Genomic DNA, 16986 nt, shown 5'->3' with positions numbered 1-16986 from the left:
GCCCACTTTCCCATCAATCCGTTTACAGGATTCTACCAGAGCCCTCTGTTTTTTCTCTCTGGGTGCAACTCCAGCACTTTCTAGAGAATTAATTTTACATCATAATTAAATCCTATCTTTTAAGAACACATGATACACCTTTCTACTCGCACTAGAATCAATTAAAATTTACTGGGGAAGAAGTCAATTCTATACTCAGACTTCCTTTTTGCTTTCTGAAGCCCCAGTTTTCCAGCATCGTAAAAAAAAAGAGAGCAAATTTGATGGTACTGAAGAGACTGCCGACTGCAGAAAGGTTTAACATCAAGTCCCGTGGTTTTCACTTTTAAACTGCAAATATTCCAGGGCAAACAGTTGTGCTGTAGAGGCTGTGTTCACAGACTCAGCACAAACAGGTGCTGCTTTCTCTAAGAACCACGCTAGCTGTGACATGGGCACATCAACAGCTGGTGCCTATTGCCTCTAGTACCTTTCCCTTCAGTAACTGAGAGGGGGTCCACCACAGTGTATTCCCACTAGACTCCCCCAGACTTTAAAATCAGACAATGAGAATAGGTAACATGGTAAAAAAAAAAAAAAAAAAGTACCAATAGATTTGGGGGAAATCATCAGGATTTCTGCAATGGAAATTATACAATGGAAAGGATATAGCCGTTTTGTCCATATCCTACTCTCCAGCTAGCAGTTGAAACTGGGACCCACTCTGGACCTTTACAGGGCTGTCGCTACCCAGGGCTATTCCAAGGATGAAAACATACTATGCATCTTAAGGAACTTTTTAGTGATTACTTATCCACCTTTAAAACTCATAGGAACTATGGTACAGTCCTTCATTTCAGTATATTGTAATATGACCAATTAAAACAACAGTATTTCTGGAATACTTTCTCTGTGCAAGATGCTGGGAACAAAAGAACTATGACACCTTAAGGGGCTTACAATCTAGGGAAGATAAACACAGACACACACACACACACACACACACACACACACGCAGGGACGGCCAGCAATGCAACACGGAGAGTCTAAATGCTGGATGACTGTGCCAAAGAGGAAATATCCAGGAGTTTGCGAGAGGAGGGAACATTTTGAAAGGGGATGGTCAGGAGTGACTTCCTGGGAAAAATGGAATATAAATCCAGTATTCAGAGTAGGGAGGAGGACCCTGCACACTGAGAGTACAGATTCTGATCACCTGCACCAACAGAGGGGAGCAGTTCCATGGCAAACCCAGTGCTATTTCACAGCTGTCACTAGTGGACGCCCCTCTCCTGGTTACTCTCCATCTCCTCCATCTGTCCACCCCCCCTCCCCACCCCACCCCCAATCTGTTCTTCACCGTTCTCTGCCCAGCTGGAGGCTGCCCCATATCCTGCTCCCTGGGGGGCGGTGGGGGCGGGGGGGGGGGGTAAGAGGAGGCACTGGCAGAAAGGAGGAGGGAGAGGTCAGGGTGTGTCTTCCCCGAAGTGGCATATGTGCTGAAGGCCCTCCTCAGTGGCCCCAGCTCAGCCCTAGGCACAGTATCAGCTTCCCAGACTGTGTGTACTTGGCCGTCCTTCACGTTGACCATCAGGAGTGGACTCATTTCTTTTTTTTTTTTAATTTTATTTATTTATTTTTGGCTGTGTTGGGTCTTCGTTGCTGCGCGTGCGGGCTTTCTCTGGTTGCAGCGAGTGGGGGCTACTCTTCGTTGCAGTGCGCGTGTTCTCACTGCGGTGGCTTCTCTTGGTGCGGAGCACAGGCTCTAGGCATGCGGGCTTCAGTAGTTGTGGCACGCAGGCTCAGTAGTTGTGGCACATGGGCTTAGTTGCTCTGCGGCACGTTGGATCTTCCCAGACCAGGGCTCGAACCCGTGTTTCCTGCATTGGCAGGTGCCACTGTGCCACCAGGGAAGAGGAGTGGACACATTTGTTGCCAGCACCCCGATTGACCCATTTCCCTTCCCCACCGTGCCCTCCAAATCAGCCCCTGTCCTTTCACACCCTCCACCACTGACAAGCTTCCCCAGGTGACTTCCGTATAAGTGCCCCTCCCCCAGGGAGCTGGGAGAGGGCACTCTTCACGCCTCCTGCCACATCCTGAGACCTGACTTTTCACCTTTAAAAGCCCCCTGCTGGAAGAGGGGATATTGGAGGCAATAACTAAGCTATATGGGTTCCCCACAGTCACACAGCATGCTATGCCATCCAGCCTGCTGGAGAGGCAAGATCTGGGGCCTAAGAGAATGAAAAGCGAATAAAAAGCAAGGAGTTATCTAGCTTTGACTAAAAATTAGAAATCAGCATTAAAAAAAAACACACACAAAGCTATTCAGCAGGTTAAAAACAGAGTCGTGGAGATGGCAGCAGAAGGCCCCCCTTAGGAGACAGGAGGGTGGACTGAAGTCTGGCAGTGATGCGGACCCAGCCGAGCCATGACTCAGAGAAGCCTGCTCAGCAGGATGGGGCAAGGCAGAAACTTCGATGTTGGTCATGGGTGGCTACCACACTGGACAAGCGACATCTGGAAGTCTCTCCAGGTCTTACTCATTGTCAGTGCCACCCCACGCCTCTGGGAAACAGCAGACACACCCACTCCAGGGACAGTACATAAAAGCCAGACTAAGACAACACCTGCCTCAGACCTCTGGCTCACACCATCTGCATCCTGCTCTCTTCCTTCCTAAGCTCTGGACACCCAAGGTCAATACCTTCCTTCAGGGGCACTTTCTTTGCTCACTGGGTGCAGGATCCTCCTTGCCTACTACCCGCTCCAACCCCTAGGTCCATGTGTTAACACTTCCCTGTCCTGATACTGTAGCCCAGTGGTTCTCAATGGGCTGGGGCAGGAGTGGGGGCAGATGTTACTAGCATGCAGAGGGCAGAAGCCAGGGATGCTGTTAAACATCCCACAACCACAAAGAATCATCTCTACCAAAATGTCACTAGTACCAAGGTTGAGAACTTTCAGTTTAAAGGAAGGAAACATTGGGCTTCGCTGGTGGTGCAGTGGTTAAGAATCCTCCTGCCAACGCAGGGGACACAGGCTTGAGCCCTGGCCTGGAAAGATCCCATATGCTGCGGAGCAACTAAGCCCACGAGCCACAGCTACTGAGCCCGTGTGACACAACTACTGAAGCCTGCGCACCTAGAGTCTGTGCTCTGCAACAAGAGAAGCCACTGCAATGAGAACCCCACGCACTGCAACAAAGAGTAGCCCCCGCTCGATGCAACCAGAGAAAGCCTGCACATAGCAACAAAGACCCAACCCAGTAAAAAATAAATTAATTAATTAATTAAATTTATTTTTTTTAAAAAAAGGAAGGAAACATATATTGAACACATTGTATAAGCCAGGCACTGTGCTGGATGTTTTAAAGTTCTTTAAACTTCTCGCTTCCATGACAGGGCAGAGAAACAGGTCACAGAGTAAGCCCTACCACCCATCACCCAATCTCCAGTTGTGACTTAGCAATTTTGGGTGTCCAGTGGTTGCCTCCACCATCTTAAACACATTATCCAAGGCCAATGTCTTTCCGAACCTCGGTTTTCTCATCTGTAAAATGTGGATTAAATACCTCCCTCCAGCCCCTGGTCTAAAATGGGTTCCCAGTAAATCTTAGTGCCCTTGTCTCCTCCTTCACGTCTGAGTTCCAATTTCTTCCAGGGAATAAATGGGCAGACACGTGCGCGCACACAGATCCGCTCAGGCACCCACCTGCTTATGTTTTTCTGTCCCCACAAGAATCTGAATGAATGAGTGAATAAATGAATGAACCCTCCAATTCAGAATGGCCTCTTCTCGCCTGAACTCCAGAAACAGTTTTTCATACTGAATTCCTCTCACTCCTTATTTAGGTTTTCTATTATCATTGGTTGTATAAAGTCTGTCTGCCCTACTTGGTTAGGAACTTGCTGAGATAAACGGTCCTGTCTGACACCCCAGCCAGTGCCCTATCATTCAGAAGTCCAATCAACCCTGGACGAATGAATATGTGATGGACGCATATCACAGTTCACACGACACTTCTGTTTAACGGTCTATTTATGTTGCCTGTTTATAGTTAGCATTGTCAACTCCCTGATATTTCTCTTGAATTTACCTTATAAACCCAATTTCTGGGCATTTTCCTTTGCAAATTTGTGAGCATCTAATGTCACTTTTATAAACTACAGATATCTCTGCTCAATGGCCCAAAGAATAAGGAAGCATCCTTTAAAGGGGCCTCTGGTGCGACCGCCATGCTCCTTGAACACATGGGCCCCCAGTCCAGGAACAAGGATGCACTCAAATGCCTAAGTGGGCATTCACTCCCAGCAGCTGGCAGAACCTCGCCATTAAGTAAAACCTAACAATTCAGCCTTTCAGCCACCAACCTAATAGGCTTTTCTTGGCACAGGCAATTCTGGCTTGGCCAAACACTTATTTTCACATCTTAAATCAGTACGTGTCAGAACTGAACGGAGGCTCAGACCTGCCGTACGTCTTGCCTTCTGCAGCAAGTTCATCTCAGAATGGAACTCACACACTCATTCAGATCCCTTCTTCCATAAAGATCTGTAAGAAAAATCAATGATTTGTTCATCTGATCAACTTCCTAGTCTCTTATTGGGCTGCTTAAGACAGGTTTTTCATTTAAAAAGCAGCTAGAAAAATGAAATTGACTTTTCGGGAAGTTACAGTACACCCTGTTGAAACATAAATTTGTGTGCTGACATACCTCAGGTTCTTAATGACGCCAGGATGACCGTCCCTCTGAGCATTTCCGAGCAGCTCTCTCCCGGCTCTTGTTCAGCTTTTAGTTGTCCTGGCTTCCCTGAAAGCATGTTTTCCCATCTTAATAGACCCTCCTTGACATGAGCTCCTCCCTCCCTCGTCCAGGGGCGTCTGGGTGCACTTTGGCAATGGCATCCCTGTAAGCCCCATCTCCAGCAGCCCGCTTTCAAATGCATGGCTAAATTCCTGGCTAACTTGTTTCTCAGGAGCTCTGCAAATCATTGACCACGCTACTGGGCGGACCCACCAGGGAGCCCAGCACATAAACCGAGTCCTGGGCCCGAGCCAGCCAGAACAGGCAGCTAGAAGGGCAGATCACATAAACGACGTCAAACTTGGTAGAATGAGCCCACCCCGCAGGCTGAGCCAAAGATGGGGAGAGAGACAGAGGAGAAAAGAAGAGAAGGAGGAAGGATGGAATTGAGGAGAAGAGGGCCGGCACCCCCACCCTGCCCCTGGGAGACCAGGTCAGAACCTGGGTGGGGAAATGAGGAACTAACAGAAAAAGGCAGGACCCCAGTGACAAGGATCCAGAAGCATATGTTCAGTCTCTCCTGCGCTGTGTTATTAAACAGCGGCCCCTTCTCCAGCACTTAGAGTGTGCCTGCTACTGGGCCAAGTGCCTTACACGCATTACGTGTGTCTTCACAACAACCTTACGAGGGAGGTATGCTTATTATCCCCATTTCACAGATGAGAAAACTGAGTCTCACAGAAGTCAAGTGACTTTCCCAAGGCAACAGCTAGTGCACTGTGGAGTCAGGGATTTGGGTCAAAAGCTCTGAACCACATTCTAATTTCTGGACACGTACCTTCATAAGGCAAATAAACAAAGCCTCCTGTGGGCTTAGCTGAATCCCACCCCATGTAAGAGACACAAAAAGCCATGTTTTCTACTCTCAGAAAACTCACAATTCAGAGAGAGCCAAGAATCACATGTACAAGCCAAGTGTAAAATAATACCAAGTGCCCAGTTATTTACCGCACATTGTTAAGGGATATAGGAAATAAAAGAGAGAATCTGCACGACTAGCTGTGGACGTGCTGCACAGAAGCCTGCAGGCCGAAACAGGCCAGCTCACTTTGCATTCGCTTTTTAGTTCTCCAGGTTAAAACTTGTCTCTAATACAGATAATTTTTTTAATTAAAACAATTTTTTTTTGCCACCCACCCAGCCTGTGCCGGAGGGGAGGAGGCTCGGGGTCGGCGAGGACACCGGCCTCGGCGCCGCCGCGTTGCTCCTCCAGCACGCCTGGGCGCGTGGGTCGGTCAGGACCCCGGCCCCGCGGGCGGAGGGCGGAGGGCGAAGGGCGAAGGGCGGAGGGCAGGCTGCGCCAGGGGACGAAGCCCTGCAGCCTCCCCGCCGCCTCCCCGAGCGGGCGCCCGGCTGCGCCGCAGCGTTTGCACAGCAGAGCGGTCCCTCAGGTCGCTGTGGGCCCCTCCTCCGTCGGCGGCTTGGTTCAGAACACTTTTTTGGATGGGGTCAAAGGGCACATTGGGGCGCGGGGTCAGGCGAGGGTGCGGGGAAGGGGCGCCAGAGACTCGGGAATGTTGGGAGCCCAGACCCGCCGGGACGCGGGGTCCTGCTCCGCCATTGCTCTGCCTGACCTTGCCCTGTGGGTGCAAAAGTTTTTTTTTTAATGTTTTTAATTATCTGCATGAAAGAGAATGTTGCCTCTGAAGAGCAGGCCTACAAAGGACGGTCCATATTAATTGGTAACATTAATAAAACCGGATACACTCATTCAGTGCCCGAAGCATGTTTAGCAAAACCGAGGGACTTCATGCTTCTACACCACCTCGACTTACCTTGCCTGTCCACTGCCGTATTTGCCAAGCTTTCCTATCTCTGTGTGCCATGGGAGGGGTGGGGAGGAAAGCAAGACCGATAAAGCTTCATCCTGGAAAATATTCCACTTGTTCTAATTCACTTCCTCTCCGAAACAATTGAATCAGCTTCCTGAAGCTCCTGAGGGGGGATATCGGCCAGGTGCTCAAACCTTATCCATTCTAAACGGGGAACTGTAAATATCTTCCCTCCATTCCAAAGCTAGTTTGAATTACATGGCAAAGAAATTCCTAGAACAAGGTCTCAAGCAGTCATTTTATAAGTTCTCCACCAAATGGGATGACAGGTGAGGATTCTCCTCCACTCCGATTGTTCAATGTGGAAATAGAGACACTAGGGAGAAAACGAGAGCAGAGGTGCCTTACATCAGCCAGGCCTTGTCCCGAGCACACGGGTGCCACTGCAATTATGGTCTGCAGAGAAGTGTAAGCCGGCCACGAAAGGGGAAGGAAATAAACCTGTGATTATCCAAAGACAGGGGAGCTCCTGAGGATATTTTGGTGGAAGTTTCTGGCATTACAAACAGCAGTTCACACGCTGATTCTAGACACTCTGAGGGGCAAGGACAACATTTAGAAAGACAACTTTCTATATTCACATTCCAAGTGTACATCAGAAACCCCTTGGCAGGATCTGGCTTCAATTACACTGATTTATGTACCAGTAAAATAGTATTTTTAAGATAACAAATAACTTCTTAGCTTTTTTTGGCTTACCAAATTTCTCAGGACAGCTCTTCCGGGTGTCAGGTGCAATTCAGCATTTCCAGCTCAGCAGTTAGCTGTGAAAAGTCTATTCTCTACAGTATTCGTATACCTACAGTGCCCATAGCTTTGTTTTTGTAAAGGGAAGCAGCTTGCAATTCTCAGTCTATTAAATATCACACTCAAAAGGTTGCAGTCTTTCATCACTCTCCCAGAGACACATATTTCTGCCACTTACCCATAAACCACAGATGGAAAAAAAGTAAATAAATTGCGCTCTACCCAGAGAAGGCAAAACGATTTAGAAGAACTTCTCAAAGGAGGGAGGAAACATTAAAACAGAATCAGCACTAACTACTGACCTCTTCTCCCCCAAGCCACTCCATCTATGTGCCAACGTATCCCTCTGTCACTATCTTGTCCTATCACCTGAGTCGTACCTACCCTCCTGCATATACAGCCTGGTCGTAGACGGTGGTATGAGTTGCTAGGCGGACATGGAGACAGGCAGTTCAGAGGGAAATCTGACCCTCTTCATGATGGGACCAAAAAAAAGGTACTGATTACCTCTCCTACACTTCTTTTGCAACTGGAAAATTCCACACTGGGGGGCCAAGGACAAGGGCATGGAGGACCAAAGTAAGGTCTCGAAAATCCTGACAATTCTTACAAGTTAAAAAGGGAAGGGTTGCATGGTTTCAAAAGTAGAAAACAATGAACTACAGAAAAAACTAACAATGGAAAAAAAAATGGAAATTCACTCATTCCTTATACGTGAAAACTTACTATATCAACTGTACTGGAGATATCTGAAAACCAGCCCCATTCATCACATTATATCTAAGAAAGAGTAATCAGACAGTTTTGACCGAAAATAGAATGTGTCCCACAAGAGTCCACACACAGAGCTAAATTTCCCAGCTGAAAGCCATCCGGCTTATGAATATAAGCACCATCAATATAAACCTTTCAAACACCAGAGATCGGCAGTTCACAGCATTCATTTGCTCAAACATTACATTCCTCATCCAAAGTTGAATGCTTGATAAAGGGAAAAATCAACAACTTTCTCCCCACCTCCTTCCCCTCCTGACATCTCTGAATGTATCAATACATTATAGTACTGAATAAAATTTCTCCAGTTGACAATTGGAATGCCGACAGGTAGGACATAGGGGAAAGCCCCGTGGTCACGCCTCAGAGGTTAGCAACATTATACTTAAATGACGGCAGTGTGGTCTGTAAGCCACACGAGCTCTCAACGTCACCTCCAAAAGACAGAAGCGATAAACAAGAGTCACTAAGGATCACACCTGTCAGTTATCACCAGAGATTAGTTACCAGCACATGACTGGTTTTGTTTTGTTCTGGACTGGGATTGAAAATAAGACCAACTATTTCAGGTTTCAGACTCCTTCCCTGTAAAAATCCTTTTAGTACATTAAACCTAGAATGGGCATATGACACTTTCTGTTTTACCTAAGGAAGATGTACTAGTTAGACAAAGTTTTGTGTTTGTTTTTTTTTTTTTTTGCGGTACGCGGGCCTCTCACCGCTGTGGCCCCTCCCGCCGCGGAGCACAGGCTCCGGACGCGCAGGCTCAGCGGCCATGGCTCACGGGCCCAGCCGCCCCGCGGCATGTGGGATCCTCCCGGACCGGGGCACGAACCCGCATCCCCTGCATCGGCAGGCGGACTCTCAACCACTGCGCCACCAGGGAAGCCCGACAGAGTTATTTTTAAACCCATTTTTGTTAGATGATGTAGAAAAACCAAAGGTCAGTCATTTTTTCCTCTACTCTCTCCTAACTGTACATTTACAGGAATTAATTTAGAATGTAAACAAAGTGATAGACTGGATATATTATAAATAATTATACTGCCACATAATCTCTCTCAAGGCCGAGGGTTGATGCATTCTGTTGTGATCACTTACCACAGCAAACCAAAGCAAAACAATTAAGTAGCACCTTCCACATAAAGCCTCAAACAATCACACCCCAGCCTTAAACCAGACAGACTAGGGCCACTTAATGAAATGAGAAACTGTCTTTTAGTGGGGTGGCCTACTGGGCAGAGCCACGACTCTTATCCATTCCATGACTCAAAGGTTAAATAACGATGAAAGTGTTCTGTGAACTTTCTAAAAAGCTAAATTATGCACTTTGGCACTTGGGTAAGACTACGGCACGTACTAGCACCATTCATAACTGTGGGGCACGAGCCATTTGGAAAAGGCAAGAAGGTCACGTGTGTTGTCAAGTGCCCACGAGAGTTCTGAACTCAAGCGTCAGCCTCTTCATGGGGTGAAAATGGAAACCCACCATGAAGCGGTTACTAGTTACTCCTGACCATCCCCTCCAAGCACGTATTAAGATGGATAGGCACGAAATGCCTGCCCAAATCACTTCTGTTCAATATCAACATTATCTGGCTTCTAAAAAAATGAGAATTGCCAAATCCTAAGTAGTGTGAAGAATATAATGAAAACAGTCCTGCTCGGGAGTCTAGGTCCATCTCTTGCTACCTGATAGCCAGCTACCTTGAGAAAGCCACTTGACCTAAGGACTGATGGGATGAAACAAGAAGGAAGGACTCACTGACTGCTCAGCTTCTTCTAGGTCTAAGTGCCCAAGGGTCCCGGGCTACCCTTCACCAACAAAAGCCCCTCCCCTCTACCAGCAGGTGGCATTCTTTGTCTCCTGATCAGAAATATGTTTCCATTAAAATCATGCTTTATTTCATGCATATAAAATGCCTGATTAGGTTAGGTTAGGTACACATTGCGGCTGGGTAGAATTAGGGGTGAAAGTTCATAATTCATTCCCCTACAGGGTGTCCCAGAGGTCAGACCACCTAATCTTGACCTTGTCGCTCCCCCGTCATTCCCCCACCACACCACCTCTGAAGGTATCCACACACCCCCACCCCAATGCCTGAAGGAAATGGTCTCTACCTTTCTGGGGTTACAACTTTGCTGGGAGACCACAGGATACGTCTGATAATGTCACCTCTTCTGATATAACCCTGTATTGCAATTACTGAGATTCACCTGACCACGCATCTCTGTAAGCTTACTGTGTTTTTCACAGCTTTGCAGGGGCCTGCCAACGCTATGGGGCCTTTAGGTTCCTAAGCAGCTGGGTGAGACACAAGCCTAGGGTAAAAGGGCACAGGAGGACCAAAAAGGCCGCTTCAACGTTCCCTGGCTTCCCCATCAATTAGCGCCTCCAAACCCAACGTTCCTGATGGTATGTCCCGCCAGGTCCCAGTGAACCTAATTTCTACATCCCCAGGTGGTCCGGAGGCGCATTCCCAGTGCTGGCAAGCAAGCATTCAACCCAACTGCCCCTCACTACTGTCACCGTGCCCTCCCTTCGTATGCTAGAATGCACAAAATTTTAAAATCCCTGATTGTTACCTCTAATACATATATTTGAACTTTATCTCTCTTAAACCTTTGCAGCCTTTCCCATCAGAGGAAACAGCTGAGGGCACACAGAAGCAGAAATGAGAAGAGAAAACTCACATTCAGGGAGGTCCTACAGGATGATCTCACTAGTCAACCTTGTGAGCCCGCGAGTCCCACTTCCAAGGAGAAAACACGCTGGGAAGTCTCTCCCTCTCCCATCCCCACGGGATTGCCAGTCTTAGGACTGATTCCTGCAGTTCACAGTAAACCAACAGAAAGATGTACTCAGACTGTCAGGGTTTATTACAATTCCTCACGTCAATTAAAATGCCTCTGGATTTTATGCCAAAATGAGAGTGTTTTAACTTTAAATTATTAGCTTCCAGCAACCATCCAAACAAATGTAGAATACTTAATGCTCCACTTTGTTTTGTTTAAAACTGATCTTGTGCTTGGATATGCTGGCTGCTGTGCACCTTAGCCACAGAACGCAAAAGGAAAAACAGCTTTTATTTTGCTGAGCTGCAGCCTTCAATATCCTAAGTTCACCCCCACCAGAGTCATCACTCATTGAGGGCCATATACATGTAACCATATATAGGTGCATGTGTGTGTGTACATGGTGCTTTACAAATATTAATCCATTTATTCAATCCGTCAGCATTTATTGAGCACCTACGTCATGCACCTCATTAGGCATAAGAGATAAAAAATGACAAGCAAGTCCAAGGTCACAACCCTGTGACAAGCTGTGGCGAAAGTAGATAATCCAACAAGTAATGAGTATGCGTTGTGGTAAATGCTGTAACGGGGAAAAGAGGTTATTAAGAATAATATCTGAGGCAGCGACTATGTGTGAGATGTTTACAGCCACTGCCTCTAATTCGTATAGCATCCTGCAAAGGTAGGTGTCTCCCCACTTCCCAAAGGAGGGGGCCGGGCTGTCCCACACCACACACCACCTCTCCATCGGCCTCAGCACCCGCATCAGCATCTGCATCTCAAATCCCCATTCTGGTGTCAGTATGGTACCTGCCGGCCTGCATTTGCCGATTCAGGCATCGATGAAACTTTTGCCCAGAATGATACAGCACTTGCACACCCACAGGGGAGAAAAGAGCCCACAGCGCACCCTGAAGGAACTTTTAAGCCGGCTACATGGAGTCATACAAGAATATTAACAACACAAAGCAAGGATGGAGCATGGACGGGGCAGTCTGTGGTCATGACCAGTGGAGTGCTTCAGAGAGCAAGTCATTTGGCTTCTGAAAGGGAGAGATCATTGTGGAGAGATTTATTCAGGAGGTGGGACCCAGGTCTTCAGATCACATAAGGTCAGACGGTGTAAGAGAAAGAAGGCCAGTTCTCAGGAAGGCGGTGTTCACAGAGGTGCCAAGAAGGCTCGCAGGTTAGGCTGAACCACAGCCAGGGATGTAACTGGAGTGCGATGGTGGGACAAGCTGGCCTTCAGCTGCCCCGAGTGCCAACTGATAAGAGATGCTAAGGCACCTGGGGCATTAAAATGACCCAGTGTAACAGCACATGGAGAAATCCGCATTTAAAAGAACCCCTCCCAGAAACCACTACATGTGACAGAAGCAGTTCTTCGTTCTACCTCCTGGGATAGAGGGTGAAACCCAAAGGGCCTCCTGAAGTCAACACAGGTCACCAAACAATATTCTAACCATGACAGTCCTTGTCACCGCAGGGACTTGTTTCTACTTGAAGGGTGTGCAAGTTCAAGGCCAGAGCTGCATTATTCAGAATCAGAGTGGAGAGGCCAAGGGCTGTCAGCAATGGGTCTCCCCCATGACCCTTTTCCCACAGGACCTCCCTTCCCCAAATTGGTAAACAGAAAAAAGAATATCAAGTTGCAAACCAAGTTATTAGCATGCCTGGAATACTCACATGTCTCAACCAGTCCTGCTGATGATATCTATATTTGTTTAACTCTTGACGACTGATAAAATTCTTTTACTTGGTATTCACAACAGCCATGAAATAAGCACTAGGTCTCTCATTTTATAGATGAAGATCCTGAGGGTCAGAGATGGTAAGGGACCTATTCAAGGTTATACAGCTAGCAAGTTCTAGGGCCAATTCTGGACCAGAATATGTGTCCAGTGGTCTGTCTGCTCTATCACTACTACAAATAATCATACTACTTTATAAAGTTCTTTAGAGTTGACAGCTTTTACAGTACACCTGGGCAGTACACACACTAATATACATAGACACACACACACACACACACACTCTCACCCTTGTACACACACACACTTTCTGTTTTCCTAAAAGTAAGGTAACAATAGTAATAATCAAAATACTATATCCTACTTGTTTAAAAACCCATCCTTCCTCCTCTAGCTATGGACTTTGTCTTAGACCATTTATAAAGTAAGTGAGTAGCTATTGTGTAGATTACTGCTAAAGATATGTGGATGAAGTTTTAAATCATAGATGTTGGTTTGTTTACAACTCACTGCTTAGAACAAGCTTGCTTTTGTGTTAAACATCTGCCCATTTTCATTTGCCACTACTAAGCTCCTGCCTCTACTCCCAATCTTCTCTCAGTGACACAAGAAGCAGCATCTTTCCTATATGTCCATCTTATGCCAGGATCTGTTTTCAGGAAGTGGCTATTTCCTGGCAGACATAAAATTCACAGGACTTGAAAAACACATTGAAATAAAAAAATCAACCATTTACTGCATTTTTAAACAAAAGAAAAAGACCTATCAGACAGATCGGCCTGGATATTTTATTTTTAAAAATTCCCAACTCCCAGTTTGTCAAAGCACTTCTTTCAAATTCACAGGTCACACAAATTAAATTATTCAATAAACAATTTGTCAATTAGTCTTGCACAGTGGGGAGAAAATTATACACAGAAATGTAGAATGAGCCAAAATCAAAGCAAAATCTAGTGACAAATGAGCAAACTGCTCTCCAGCGCAGAGGCAGAGAGCCTGTCATCCCACCCACGAAATAAAGATCACAAACTCCCCCGCCAGCCACAGGGAGGCCTCATTATTTTTCCTTCTCATAACACATAATTCTACCAAAAGATCTTAAGGAAAATAAGGTCAACATACTTAATCTATAAAGCAATCATCTCACCTACTTTTAATCATCTTTCTTTATAAGAGAATTCATATAATCAGGCCACCCTACACAAACAGAATTTAAACATACTTTTTTGCCTTTTTCCCCTGCTCCCAAAGGAAAACACCACGTACCACTCATCTTGCTAAAAACCACAGGAATAAAGTGACTTAATTCTAGTTAATTCTAGTTAAACCAAGTATTTCAACCACATACCCTTAAACCTTAACATTAAACATATCCATGAAATATTTTTGAGAGCTTTCCTTCTTACTTATTCACTCAGTAAATCTCCAATATATAGTGAGCTCCCCCAAGCACAAGTTCCCAGTGATGTTCTGAAGCCATACTAAATGTATACAGAAATATTTTGATACAGTATCTTTTTAAAAATTGCTTTTGTTCTGAACTATTACTTGAACTTGAAAAAATTTTAGTTAAACTCAACTTTCACAATTCTCACAAGGTCATCTAGGGTGTGGGTAGTTTTGAATTTCCTTTTCATGGGGAAACAGGAAGCACTGAATCAGGACATCAGGTGTATACGGAAAAATACATATTTTGATACACATGTAAGCAAATACATACTTTTTTGTTGGTTTAAGGATCCTTTTGTCTACTTGACTCACGATACAAATACACTGTAGTCAAATTTCTTATGATGAATTTAAATGTAGGTGTGAAAACTGGGTTTTCTGCTCAAGTTAGACCAGAGCATAACACACCCTGTCAAATCCCCAGTCAAGGGGAAACCCATCCAGCCCTTAGAGGCCCCCAAAGAAATCATTCTTTGTTCACCTGGCACTGAAAGGCTTCACATTCAGAATCACAGCTCCTGCAGCAATGGAAGTATGCTCTGAATCCAGATAGCCATATTAGACTCTCAACTAGGGACGTGTTAAAAATTTAACATCGTGAATGAAACCAAAGCAACCACTGACACCAACTGGGTAATTAAACTCCTGGTTCAAGGAAGTTTCAAAATCCAAACCCAACATCAACATCTGGCAAGTCTCCATGTGTGACCTACCGATACTTGTGCATGTTATTCTGAAAATTCCGAAAGAGGGAAAGTATTAAGCCTTTAAAAGCCTATGAATTAGTTTGTACTCTCTGTACACATAAGGGCTAACTCACAGTTAACTGGAGCTAACTCCAGTTTCAACTATATCTCAGCTTTTGCCTCACTGTCTCAGAAGGGCAAAAGCTGACAAGCGTTACTGCAGACAACTAAATCTATTCTTGTCCAGGGGTCTTGATCAATACACTCTGCATCATAATCTAGCACTGAAATAGCTTCTCCACCGCCAGCTCCTTGTTTTAGGTAGTTTATTTCCGGTCCCTAGTCCTTGCTGGGTTAGTTAACTCTTTTCTCTATAATTTGCACATCTCCTGGAAGGACGAGGGAGACGCCTGAATTCAAACTGCATTTGTTTACCGCCCACTGCCCGCAGTACTGTGCATTCCCACAACCCAGAAACGTGCGCTTCCGGCACCCCCAGTACCTGCCAAGTTCCTCGCCGGTGTCGTAGTAATCATCCACGTTTTCCTGCCTGAACACGGTCATGATAAACTGTCACGCCTCACGGAAGCCCAGCGCACTTCAGCTCCGCTTCCCAAACCATCACCACCGCTCCTGCGCCTCCGTGGGCCCCTCATGCATCAGTCAACAGTCCTTTAAAAAAAAAAAAAAAAAGGCAATAACAACAATAAAATGACAACCCAAAAACGAAGTACCCCTCCCGAGGGCTAAGACTCGCTCGCTGAAGACCACCTCTCCGGAGTTGCCGCACCCCGCCGGCTAGAGAGCAGCACTCTTTGTTAAACCCGGGCCAGGGACGCCCCCAGCCCCGCATCGCCGGCGCACGCGTGGGGCCGGGAACAACCGCACCCCAAGGTCCGCGTCCCCGAAAGCAGGGCGCTCGGCACGGATCAGAACCCGCTCCGGAAGTGGCTGGCCTCCCCGCCTCCCCTTTCTCTGCACACACGCCCACCCAGCTCCCCACCTCCAGGGGCGCAGCGGAAGAATGAAGCCCTCGCCGGGGCCGAACGCGCCTAGCTGGAAGCATCCCTCTCCTGCCTGGAGCGGCGGTGCAGCCCCCGCGCCACCTCTCGGCTCCCGCACCTCCCCGGCCGCCTCAGCCACCTTCTCTCCTCCCACGAGCCAAACAGTCCCCAGAGGCACATTCCTGGCGACTCCAGCTCCGTTACCCGGCCGACCCGGCGTGCGGCCGCCCGGGGGAGCAAGGGAGGGAAGGGAGCGGCCGAGGGAGGCGCGGCCGCCCGCTCCCGGTCTCCGCGTCCCGACACAAAGCGCCCGGCCCGCGCCACCTGTTCCCACCCGACCCGCGGGGCTGGGGTCATCTCCTGGCTGCCATTCCCCTTTTCCCCTCAGTCAAGTGTACCCCGCCTCGGCCTTCCCGGTTGCCCTGGGCGCTGCCCGGGCCAACCCCGCCGCGCCGCGGCCGTGAAAGCAAAAGCAGGCGGCGGGGCCCGGGAGGAGACGGGGAGCCGCGAGCGGCCACTCACCCGGGCGCCCGGGAGCTGCCCGGGTCTCTCCGGGGCGCTGTCGGAGGTCGACGGTAGGCGCCAGCGCCGGGGACAAGCGGGGCGGCCGCGGGAGCGCAGGGAGGCAGCGAGTGGGGGCGCGGACCCCGCGCGTCCGTCCGGCGTCGGCTCGGCCGGGCTCTCCCGCTCCTGCTCCGGAGCAGCCCCTCGGCTCCTCGCCGCCTTCCGGGCGGAGGGCGGCCGGCAGGCGGCCAATGGGGACCCCGCGGGCGGGCTGGCGACACGGCCCACCCACCTCCGAGCTGCCCGGCCGGGCCGGCGCTGCGGGTGCTGCGCGGCGCTGGCTGCTCCTCCCCGCTCGGCGCTCTGGGCTCGCTGGCGCGCTCTACCGCGCACACCCCCGCACACACCCACTCACCCCACACCCGCGCCAGGAGCTCAGCCAGCGCGGCCGCGCGCAACATGGGCGCCCCACCTGTGACACGCTGCTACGCTGCCCACTTCGGCGGGGCTCCAGAGAAATGAGATTCCTTCATCCTGCAGAGGTGTCCTGAGCGCCCCGCGTGGTCCAGGCACGGTGCTCGGCACCGGAGAATCACAGAGACCATAATAGGTTTAAAAAAATATCCCTGCCCTCTTGAAACTTACATTCTG

The 16986-nt window shown here is 48.3% G+C and overlaps 1 protein-coding gene across 3 annotated transcripts in view; it reads right to left on the bottom strand.

Annotated features, from left to right (window-relative positions):
• The window catches only part of DAPK1 (death associated protein kinase 1), a 209710-nt gene extending 193033 nt beyond the window's left edge, over positions 1-16677 (bottom strand). For all 3 annotated transcript variants that reach the window (XM_060014994.1, XM_060014996.1, XM_060014995.1), the window contains exons 1-2: positions 16354-16677; positions 15330-15499 (exon numbers count right to left, since the gene is read on the bottom strand). In XM_060014994.1, the coding sequence (XP_059870977.1) occupies positions 15330-15391 (62 nt within the window). In that variant the 5' untranslated portion in view covers positions 15392-15499; positions 16354-16677. The remainder of the gene's footprint in view (positions 1-15329; positions 15500-16353) is intronic.
• Between the last annotated feature and the right edge of the window lie 309 nt (positions 16678-16986).

Source organism: Delphinus delphis, chromosome 6 (genome assembly GCF_949987515.2).
Source record: "Delphinus delphis chromosome 6, mDelDel1.2, whole genome shotgun sequence".
NCBI classification, from domain to species: domain Eukaryota; kingdom Metazoa; phylum Chordata; class Mammalia; order Artiodactyla; family Delphinidae; genus Delphinus; species Delphinus delphis.
Note: the sequence above shows the minus strand (reverse complement) of the source record. Positions and strands in the feature narration are given on the sequence as shown.